This window comes from Enoplosus armatus, chromosome 15, assembly GCF_043641665.1.
Source record: "Enoplosus armatus isolate fEnoArm2 chromosome 15, fEnoArm2.hap1, whole genome shotgun sequence".
NCBI classification, from domain to species: domain Eukaryota; kingdom Metazoa; phylum Chordata; class Actinopteri; order Centrarchiformes; family Enoplosidae; genus Enoplosus; species Enoplosus armatus.
The window spans coordinates 2,705,059-2,717,232 of NC_092194.1; the positions used below are offsets into that span (position 1 = coordinate 2,705,059).

A 12,174-nucleotide genomic window follows, 5' to 3' on the forward strand; every position below is an offset into this window, starting at 1 on the left:
TTCTTCAGTGCTTTTTCAAATCTGCCACTGTCCTCCATCCATTATGGTCCCACCCCCCCCCCACCCCCCCCTCTCATCCGTAACAACCAGCTCTCCCCCTCAACGGCTGTCTCTCATCCACAATTATCAACTCTTCTCCCTAATCACCAGCACTCGGCTTTAGTTTGAACCCTTCCACTATACTTATTGACCCCCCCCCTCATGTACAGTACGTGTCCACTCCACAGTACCTGGACACTACGTGCAGAACTCCTCCAGTTGGTCGGACTATTTCACGGCCGCTTTTAAAATTCAACAAGTTCTATGGAGTATTGCAGATTTGATTTGATTTCCGAGATAACCAAGCAGTGGAGGCCAGCATTCCTGCTCTTAGATATCTTTTATTTCAGTGCCCCTTGTCAGAGATTCTCCTGGGCTGTGGTACTCCATAAGAGCTGTGAACACCATTCGTCCCGAATATATTCCCTCATTTGATGTCCTGGGGATGGGTTTTGTCGCTCCGAAATCTCCCGTAGGTGTTCAACTGGGTGGAGAGCTGGTGGTGACTATGGAGGCCACACGATAATATGTGGGGATGTTTTAGTCGTATTTGTGGAAACAGCTTCTAAGGAAGTGGTTGTCTGATGTCTGAGGGCCATTGATACAAGACACCCCCCCCCCCCTTTCAACAAAGCTAGCATGCTAGGCTAATTCGCATCCGCCTGGGACGGCAAGCGCGAGTTACTAGCTAGTTAACCGTGGTTCTGGGCAGTCCCGTAACCTCAACATTACACCTTTGAATCACAATATTGTGTAAGTTGCAGCTACTTCCTGTGTTTGGCCATTGGAATTGAAGTGATATAACAAACTACTTTTAGCCCCCCCCCCCCCGGAAAATTCTAATTCCAATTTTGACCAATTATTGTCATTCATTTCAGTTTTTACAGTTCCTCCACTCGATTTTTCTCAGGGTCTCTCAGCATACTCTGATGCTAAGTGACTGCAGGACAGATTTTTCCATTAAAAAAAAAAAAAAGCCTGTATCTTCAAACGTTATGAAATATTATCTGCTAATCATTAAACATATTGCCCCCTTTACTTCATATGGAACAGGGAAAGCTTTTCCTTTAACTCAGATTACACTGCGAAAATGAGCCATGAGTAATATTTTCTTAAAACATCGATACCCAGTCTAATACAACCATTCTGCAACAAATCCCACCTTGATTGAGTTTTAAAAAGTTGTTGGTTGGACTTCACGGCCATTTTGGAGCTTGTAGTTTGTGCTGCTGTTGAATTAGGTGGCAGTATACTGATATACTTGATGTAAATGGGCTGGACAGAATATCAGAACACCTCTCAGTATAATGCAACACCTCTCTAAAACAGTTTGAACAGCAGCCGAGCGTCATAACCTTCATTAAGGTGGAATTTAGTGCGGGGACCATTTTAGACCACATTATCTTTAGCCAGGTGGACCCGATAAAGCAAAGAAACAGCTGAGGCTATTAAGGCTGCTATACATGTTACCCCTAATTCTTTAGGCTAACGGCGAAGTCCAGCATTTTGAAGCAATCAGTCAAGTGCTCTCACATACACCCTCTTGTGCTTTTCTTCCCGAATGAATCTATACGAGCGGAGCACTCGGAGTGTCTTTATTTTGGGCTGCAGCCCCGAGGGAGCAGCTACTGTCTGTGTAAAACCGTTAATGTGTAAAATAAATCCAAATATGTATGTCACTGTTTTCCCTTAAGGTGTACTTACAGCAGTATGTCTGGGAGAAATTTGGGATGGCAATAACGCTAGATCATAATTCAGAAATGCGTATTTATTGTCACATTGTCGTAGCAGTGGGGGCCACTGTCTCAGCACTGGGTCGCTGTGTGTGTGTGTGTGTGTGTGTGTACTGAAGACAGGGAGAAAATAGCGAATAAACAAAGCAAATATTCTCCAGTCCTCAGCAGGTAGTGGTGTGTGTGTGTGTGAAAGGGCGAGACGGCATGTTCTGAGTGAAGATCCACAGACTATCTAAATATATCTCCATAGCTAAACTGTTAAAGGCACCATGTGGAGTTGTTGACCGCTGGTAGCGCTGGTAGAGCAAAGTTTTTACAGCGCATTCACACACGCATGTAAGCATGCCGCCGTCCGGTGGACCTCAAGGAGAAAACGTTACTTCCAGTTTGTTTTGTATTCGTTTTCACAAAAACTAGGCTCATTTGTATGAATTCCAAGTATTTAATATCAGCTCGATGCAGTTTGGGTCATACTGTGTTTTCACATTCAAGGTGGGCTGTGGAGTAAAAACAATAAGGACGAAGCGACCGTGTCATTAAAGTTGTGTCATCAACATTAGTTAATTAGCCGATTTTTAGTCTTTCCAGTTCCTCCATACCTGCATGAAGTCTGCAAGACGTGACGCATTCCTCCTCTGGTTCCCATAGCTCACCTCTTTATGTTATGTGTGTGTGTGTGTGTGTGTGTGTGATTCAGGGGTAAGGAGCCCCTAAAGGACAGCGTGGTGTCCACCTACGAGGAGCACGAAGACAGCGTGTATGCGGCGGAGTGGTCGTCGGCCGACCCCTGGCTCTTCGCCTCGCTCAGCTACGACGGACGCCTCGTCATCAACAGGGTCCCCCGCGCCCTCAAGTACCGCATCCTGCTCTGAGAGGGTGCGGAGGGACAGGTGATCTTAATGTGTGTGAGTGTGTGTGTGTGTGTGTGTGAGTGTGTGTGTGTGTGTGTGTGTGTGTACAGTAAGAGTGCGAAAGAAGAAAGAGACAGTAACACATCTGTACACATCCTTTGCTATTAAAAAGCTGCTAATAGACATTCCTTTATATCTTGGCGCAGTAAGCATGCTCTAGTAAATACATGTGTGATGTAAATATTCTAGAGTTCATATGTTCCACTGACCACTGTAAACAAACATGGAAACTGTGCTGGCTATCCCGATTAAAGAAAAAAAACCCAACAAAAACAAAAAAAAAAGACTCCTGGATAAACATTTGATGTGCTTGTTAAATGAATTCGGCAGCAAGGAGCTCATACACAAGAAACAAAGTCTACTGTGTCGTGTCATTCCGGCGAATCTTATTTGTGCTCATTTATTAATTTTCACTAATGTTGTTAATTTTGCTACTGTTGAACTATAGGCTTTTTTTTTTCTCCTTTTTTTTTTTTAGTTCTAAAATGCTGGCGACAGAATATTTGAGAAGAATGAAAAGTTTAAAGAAATCAATAATTGTAACTTCAGTGGCTCGCACTTTTGATAGCGCTCAAGGATAATTCTGGTCGTTTTTTAACGTCGTTGCAAGTTTTCCTGTCAATGCGATTGTTTTTTTACGGGTTACCGCTAACTATTGTCATCCTTGAATCCTGATTATTATTTCAGATTTCTGGTCAAATGATTCAGCGTTAAACCTGCAATGTTGTTTTGGTGCCACTTGGGGGCAGCAGAGCAAGCTGTTGACACAACGTTGACGGACCACCACCTGAGGAGACCGATATGGCAGACGTGTCAGCAAAGCAGTCGCTTATTTGCGCATCGAGCAAAACTGTTTTTTTGTTTTGTTTTTGTTTTCTCAACTGACTCCTGAGAAAAAAATATCTGGCTCTTTGGCCGCTGCTTATTAGCTGAGTCGCCGCTATTTTCACCAGCTGGTGGATAAAATTCAGAAAATTGTAAAGGAAAAAAAACCAACAAAAAAACGGGCCCGCCACAGTTTCTCAGGGCTTAAGGTGACGGTCGATAAGCCAAACGTATTCGAAGTTAGTTACGCAAGTAGAAAATCCTACGTCAAGAAGCCTGAGCCAGTGAATGTTTGGTGCTTTTGCCCCTTAAATAAACGATTAATCGATTATCAAAATTGTTAGGTACACTTTCTGTTCATCAAGCAACTGCCTCATCGACCGGTTGTGTCAGCGATTCCACCGGAAAGTGCTGCTCTCGATACATCGCCTTAAAAAGGGCAAAGCCAGGTCCGACTGTTCGAACCACGGAACAATTCAAACGTGCCAATGCACATCGGACCACACCTCAGCAGGTGACGTGTGCAGAACGCAGAGTGCAGAACGCAGAGTGCAGCACGCGTCTGCCGTCATGGTGGTGGTGGTTTTTGTACCCTTTGTGCTTCGGTTTGGTAACGCGGCCCTGATTGGAGCTGCAGATCTACAGTATGTTGACCAGGTGGAATAACAAACTACCTACCTGCTGTGGATTCTCTCTTCTTCTCTTCTTCCTCGCCGTTCGTCATTGTCCTCTCTCTCCCTGTCTGCCCCAGCACACACACACACACACACACACACACACACACACACACACACACACACACACACACACACTGCGTACAGTGTATGTGTTGAGGATGGTCGATAGTGACAGTCCGAGCCTCTGTTATGGCAGACAGCATTGACAGGCCTTTTAATTGCAGCTTGACTCTATGCACCACACACACACACACACACACACACACACACACACACACACACACACACACACACACACACTCTCCCTCTCTCGCATGCACACACACTAGTGCCAAGGGAGGGGCGCGGGCACTTCATTAGCTATGCCAGTCGGGGGAGGCAGTGCCATGGCTGAATACAGAGTACATTCAGCTATCTAATCAGAGAAGCAGCTCACAGACACACACACACGCACAAAGCGCCACACACACACACACACACACACACACACACATCGAGCCCTTGTTACCCTGCAGTCAATTATTGAGAGGAGGGATCAGGGTGGAGATACAGAGGGATGGTGAGTGCTGAAAAGGTAATCGCTGAATCTCGCCCATCTGGAGACTTGTGATGCTTGTCGCAGACACACACACACACACACACACACACACACACACGCAGCACCCATTGTCACGCCTCCACCGTCTTCTGGGCACCCAGCGTATGACGAGATTTGAGGGAGACAAGCGCGCGTGCCCGGGCCTTTATGTGTTGACAGAGTGTGTGTGTGTGTGTGTGTCGCGGCGTATGCGTCTACATATGTGCTATAGAAAGAAACCATATTAAAATAAAATACCCCCCCCCCCCTCTGCGGCTCCGTGACCAATCAGTCAATCAACGTGCTAATAACAGCTGAGCATTTACATGTGAATCGATGAAGGCACCTCTTTAGTATTCCTGAAAGGCTCGCCCAGGACAAATCGCACCAAGTATGATGCATCGACAGCCAACGCGGAGATTTTTGAGACGTTTTTATTGCTGACACAGAAAATACCCAGAATTTCATGTCTGTATTTTTAAGCATAGCTGCAACACAAGATGGCGGCCGGCGGGCGAATCGGAAAAACAAAATCGAGGTCTTTCGATCACCTCCAAACGCGGAATCAATGACTCATTTGACTTTCGCGTCATTTACATGTCACTCACATTACAGTGCAGCTGCATCTGCCTCGGGCGAATTTGAATTCTGTATGTGATGAATCCCCAAAAGATCTCCCAACAGATGGATTTCAATAAATACGTACAGGCAGCCTCACATGAATACAAACCGCGGTAAACAGACATGACCAACACATCGGCAGAACCCAGCCTCCACACACAGTATGCACCAGTTAATAACACATTCAGCTCATAAATGACTAATACATGCTCTATAATTTCTTTTTTCATACCGTACCAAGCCTTGGAAATCATTTTTAAGAACGCAAGGACACGCCTTAATCCGTCACGTTCTATTCCGCCGATCGTTATCTAAAGGACAGCAGAGAATGAGTGAGCGCGTGGATTTCATTTTCCACCTCATTACGCTCAAAATATCTACAGGTCCTCTTTCGTTTTCATCAACACCCCGTATTTCCTGTTTTCAATATGTATTAACGTTTCTGTTCTTTAATCTTAAACAATAGGTCCTCACCTCTGACTTTCGCCAAATCTCTCAAGCCCATTCCTGCATGCCATTTGAACACCTCCACGAGAGAACGCTCTTTTCTGCACCCAGTGCTCCTGCAGGAATGGATGGCCTCATAATGAGCGTGTGCGGAGGAATGAGCCGAGGAAACGACACCGACATACCGTCAACTTGTAAAGTTGGGTTAGTGTTACCGTGCTGTGGTGACGTTAAATTCGCGGAACGCGTCTGGCTTTTTGAACGACCCTTAAAGAGGGGCGAGTCACTCCAAAAGCCCCTTAAGAGTCGTCAGCCGGCTCGCTAGTGGCGAGCTAACGGAGCGAACCGGGTTTGCATAAAAGAACCGGCCTTCTCGTCACTATTTAGCTGCTCAATTCTCTCCTTCTACCGCTAGCTGGTGGCTAACATGGTCTTGCCGCTTGGTGCTGGGCAGGTCGTGTCCAACAAGCTAAGAGGCCAAAAGGCTCTGTAGAGCTATTCCGTCCCTTGCTGATATAAAAACATGAATCGATGCACTTTTAAACAGATTCTTATAAAAAGAGCATGTAAAAATGATGTAAATGTATCGTTGCAGAGACCAGTGGGCATATTTTCTTTATTTTCCGTTGTCTCTCTGCAAATGCCATCGATGCTGCCAGCTGTTTCATATATTACTTCTTCGTATTAGACATATGTCTGGCACAGGAAACGCAGCACGTGTTTGTGCAACATCTTGAATGGCGGTAATTGTACCTGAGGTTCACCTGGGTGTCGTCCTCAAAGGGAGGGGGGTGGGGGGGGGGGGGGCGGAATTGGATTCAGCGGCGGTGGAAATGAAATAAAAAAAGAATTAGATTTCATTTAATTATTTATTCATGTTGGCGATGCAATATGGAGCCACCTGGGGTGTTTGTGGGTGTGGGTGTGTGTGTGTGTGGGGGGGGTTTTCAGGTGATTATTACCTCGGAGAGTTTCACTCATTTGCATGGAGGAGAATTTATATGAAAATTATGCACAAACACGTCGCTCTCTGCAGGAACAGGAGAGAGAAAGACAAAGAAAAAGAGTGACTGATAGCAGGGGAGAGAATGGTATGACCAAGAGGGGTATGTTGAGTATCGTGTGTGTGTGTGTGTGTGTGTGTGTGTGTGGGTGGGGTTGATGGTGAGCGTTTACGTCCCCGCTCTTTAAGGCACGCCTCTTCAGAACACCACCTTCTTCACTATACGACTCCTGAGCCGGTGGAGGGACTCCAGAGTTGCTCAAGAACACTGGTGAGGCAGAAAGTTGCCAACATGGGCCAGGAGACTGCCGTTCCACCCACGGCGCTCGGGAATACTCATCGAGAGGTGAGATTCACGGCGCGAAACACCCCCCCCCCGGCGGAGCCAAACCAACTGAAGTGTGCTGGGATGAGCTGCGCGAGGGAACGGGCCTGGCAAAGCAGAAATGTGCTAAATGTTAACCTATTTGCAGCCGCGGCGTGCTCTCTTTGTTGGCGAATCGCCCCCCCCCCACCCCACCCCCCCAGCTCCAGTGAAATGCGGCTCCGTCGCGTTTGACGTTGGCTCGGAGCGTGCGAGGATAGCTGCTTAACACTGACGACCGCCCTGTAGTCGGAGAAAAGCTCTTGTGTGCCGTAAGCTACTTAGTTGCTGTCCTATCGCTCCTGCAGAAGATAAACTGCTTTGGGAAGGGGCGAAGAGAGACTATTAAGCCATCGGTGAAATTACAGGAGGGGGTCCGTATTTAGGGTACGGTCTCACGGTCCAATGTGCCCCCCCCCCCCCCAAAAAAAACCTCTGATTGATTTGCATATGTCCTCTGCGTGCCTCGACTATCCCGATGCTTTAAATCTCTCAGGACCTGAGTAGTACATGTATTAGCGCTCACAGATTTCCACACCTTATCTAATGTCTTTACAAAAGCCACACCAAAAGGCCGACAACCCCCCCCCCCCCCCCCCCCCCCCAATTCCTCCCCGCTGTTTAAAACTCCACCGTGCTATTAGAGACACTCAAGAGTTGTGGCCTCGGCCGCTTGATATCATTCAGCTTTGTCTGGCTGACTGACCTTCCTTTCTTCTGGGTTGAAAGGGGGCCACAATGGACAAAAGTGCTATCGCGGTGCGGCACGCGCCCGGCTCCCTTCTCCCACCTCATTGTTCCTCAATTACCGGACAAGCACGCGGGGCGGATCCAGCGTTATTTATGGGCCCTCTGCCACCGCAACGCACATATAATTACCTCTCAAAAGCTGTAATTGTGCTCATTTCTCATGTCGGACGGTACGGACATCCACTCCCATGTCCTCGCGGCGTCTCCATGGAGATTGAGAGCCAAATGCCGTTGAAGGACACCGCAGGTTAGTAGCCCTAGGTAGGTGTTTGATTACGTGCGTTGGGCAGCAGAATGCGGATGGAGCTGCTTCGACATGCCTCTCAATTTCTTTTTTCTTTTTTGAAATGTGACGTGTAAAACATTTGTTGAAGTGAAATTACACAATCCGAGGACTGTTATTTCTGACTCTTCCGGATGTGTGCAACAGCACCCACCACCCCCCCCCCCCCCCCCGCCCCCTTGCTTTAGCCTGTGACTCCAGCTTTTGGACGCGAGGCCGATTGACGAATGATTGAAGTCACTGGTGAGTCCGTCACCGGCGTCCTGGCAATGCAGAGTGACAGTCTGTGTGTGTTTGATCAATGGCGCATTGCTCGGGGGACAGAGCGAGAGCAGGGGGCCGTGGCAACTCTCAAACCTCTTTGTCAATCAAAACGGCCCTCACGAACGGCACCCCATGAAATCCATTAAAACCAATTTAGCCACAGCCATACAGCTCGGAGCTCCATGAACCATCAACCCATGGTGAATTAATGATGGATTTTCAAAACTTTGGTGGTTTGAGTTGATTGCAGAGCATTATTTCTAGGACCTGGTGTGCCATTCATTATTATGTGGCGAAAAGGGCTCTCAGTGAGGGATCATTAAGCGCCAATTCTATGTAAGTCACTGTATTTTTGAAAGGCCTTTTCTTTTTCTATTCTCTCAGCTCTTAGAAAATGATCCTGTTTTTGTTGCTAGTCGGCGAGGGACCTGGCGGATTGATGGGTTGCTGAAAGGAGTGATTTTCCTTGCGACTCCCTGCGGTTCTTCTTCGGTCTCAAAAAGAATCAATATATCGCTGCATTCGGACCGTACCGGCACCTTGATTAATGGATTCATTTGATTAGTTAAGACGCTTTTATTTACCTATCCAACAAAGGGCAAACAAGTTTTACTTCACTCGGACGTCTATGTGAGACTGAGATTTTGAATATGTAGACAAGGGGGAGCTGACGATGACTGTAGCTGCCCCGCGTTTGTATCTCAACACTGCTTTTACTCAGTCAGTCCAGGCCCCCGTCCCTGGTCTCATTCTCGTTTTTTTAGAAATCTGTCAAAAACTTGTTTCAAACTAAAAATTGTGTTGTTATTTATTAACTAAATAGTCCTTATTCACATGTATTAACCACAAATCTTAATATTCTGTACGACCCCCTTTGGCCCTGATTACAGCTTGCATTCTTTGCAACCACTAAAACAAATGTTTCTGTTCAGGAATGCAAGTAAATAACTGTCATTTGGCATCTCAATCAAAGAAATAATAATGTGCTTTACTGTTTTTTCCTGCTTTTTTGTAAAACAGTCAATTTGAGAATTCATGGATAACAACAATAATTCTATTTTAGCATTAAAGAGATCATTTTGATTAAAGAGCTCGGCTTGCACATACTGGTGGATTAACCATCACAGAGACATCAGCAATACTGTTCATTTAGGGCAGCGGGGGCAAACACCTTACACTGGGTGGGGGGTCTAATACATTTGTTAAGCACCGTATATCAATTTAAATGTGGGCATTTGGCGACTCTGGCGAGTACAGGCTGGACACCACGTGGCGGGACCCATGGCTATGTTGAACAGAATAGTTCGTTTTGAACCCAAATCGAGGGGAGCCAACATGTTAGCTGCGCCGCCACTGCCCCCGGTTTAACCTTCCGCCTGCTCGGAACTAACGAGAGGAAATGCCAATAGGTTCTTTCCTCTTTGTGTCCGCCGTGCCACAAAAGCGAACAGAACTAGTCCCCCGCACCACTTACCTTCTACCTTTTCTGACATGACTGGGCACGAATAGCTTTTACTTTCAAGTGCTGACATGAGCACACGTGTCCATTCGGTGCACACCATACATTCTGTGCGTTAGTCTATTTACACGTCTCCACCACGTAGCCACTTTCATGAGTGTCACGGCGTTGATGCACTGGTGCATGCGGATTAGCGACAAGGCTACAGCGATGTGTGTGTGTGTGTGTGTGTGTGTGTGTGATCATGCGATGGCTCTGTCCTCCACTGACCCCTGGCTGTTCCACTGTCTGGCTGCACGCTCCCTCTCCCCACTCTTCCTCCCTCTCCTCCTTGCTCACTCGCTCACATCAGACATGCCATCCGCCGCGGAGCGCTCGGACACACTCATGGGAACTGCCTGACCCAGATCTGTCTTCTCCTCTGCCCAGTTGACCAAACACACACACACACACACACACACACACACACACACACACACACTCACACTCACTCACGCACAGATGCACTTGACATTTGGGTCACTGACAAGACATCAGGTGAGGACAGAGGAACGCAGGTGACAAGGAGATGCAGTGAACCTTTGCGGTGATATTGCCCCCTGTGAGCCCGAGAACACACACACACACACACACACACACACACACACACACACACACACACACACACACACACACGCTAGCCTCCACGCTGTCGTTGCCTGTCAAGCGAGCAGGAAATAGCGGCGCTCGTTTCTCCACTCTGAAAGCCAGCGAAGGCCTCGCTATTCAGCCAGTGGCCTGCCAGAGCTCTCGTCACAACGCTCAGTTCAAAGCTGCATTATTTCCCGTCGTTTCATCGCTTTGGCAGTCATTCCGATCAACTGTGATAATGTCCCCATCCGAGATCCGGGAGCATGGCTACAGCATCGCTGCGGCAACAGCAGCCGTCAGGTGATCAAAGCCATTTGGAATAATAAATGCCCGGTAATAAATGCTCATGTTTTGATCTGTGGGTGTACGGTGGATTGCGCCACCCCTCACCCCATTATCCCCATGCACAACATACATCTAATTTGGAAGTAAAGAGCTGCCCTTTTCACCCACGGGAACCACAGAAGAAGAACTGGCTTGCTGAAGAGAGCTTGAAATCTTAGTTCACCTGTTCATTTCGCGGGCTTCGTGCTCCTCTGGCCCAATTCTTTGGGCCCTTCAGAACGGAGCCGCAAGGGGTAGGGGTGGAAACCTTTACCTAGGAAATGGGACGCCACTCGTTACGTCACCAGCGGCGAGGCTGTAGGCAGTCCAATTCCGGACGGCGGTTTCCGCAATGCAGGCGCCAAGTTGTCGTTTACACAAAGTTTTATTGACATTGTGAATTGAATTGATTTTTTTGTTTTTTCCTGAAATGCTTGTTATAACGATCCAATTACATAGTCCTACATTCAACTAACATATTCCAACTGGTTTTGACATGCCTGCATGAACATCTGTGAAGATATGGGCTTCTTTCCCCGCACCTGGAGCCATGTTCCATGCTGCAGTGCCTCAGTTCGTAAAGCATTCTGGGAAGTTTCAGTGCATCTGAAAACGCTCCGTTTGGAGGGCTAGATGACCGCCAACCCTCGATCGGGACACTCTACGCAACAGCGCTCAAAAGGTAGGGATAGGGCCAAATGGAGGACCTGGGATTGGTCCTTTTTATAGCGGTGCGTGCACGATTTGCTAGCTGCTAAGTGTTTCAACGATGCTCGTCCATTTCCTGCCCCTCCACAAAGCTAGCGTGTTCATCCTTAGAGCTTCTCCAATCAATATTTTTATATTAATAATGGATGAAATGATTATGTACAATATGAATGGGGTCCCTTGTAGTGACAAACCCACAGAGACCAAACCAGCGACTAAACTGGTGACCATGGTGAGGCGTTTACCAGCTAAAAAGGAAAAGATTTCTCTCAGCGGTTGTTGGAGACCTGCTGGCATCTGACATTAACGCCGGTCCTTAAGGTACCCAGGAACTCGGTCTCATAGGCTTCTCAGCGCAAACCTGTTTTTGTGATCTCACGGGTTGTTTCCTGTCCGCCTGGCGGAGTGAGGCCGTGTGTTGTAGTACTGCTGCTTGTCCACAGTCTGATTGCGTTCCATTAATTAAGGTCACAAGTGGGGCCAGTGGAGGCCAAAACAGAGCTCAAAGGAGAGTGAATGTTGGACTGACAAGTCATCAAGAGAACCGACGCGAGAC

General features: G+C 47.4%; 1 protein-coding gene across 2 annotated transcripts in view; it reads left to right on the forward strand.

Moving 5' to 3' along the window:
* eipr1 (EARP complex and GARP complex interacting protein 1) overlaps positions 1-3,009 on the forward strand; it is a 41,962-nt gene extending 38,953 nt beyond the window's left edge. For both annotated transcript variants that reach the window (XM_070920447.1, XM_070920448.1), the window contains exon 9: positions 2,473-3,009. In XM_070920447.1, coding sequence (XP_070776548.1) covers positions 2,473-2,647 — 175 coding nt within the window. In that variant the 3' untranslated portion in view covers positions 2,648-3,009. The remainder of the gene's footprint in view (positions 1-2,472) is intronic.
* The last annotated feature ends 9,165 nt before the right edge of the window (positions 3,010-12,174 follow it).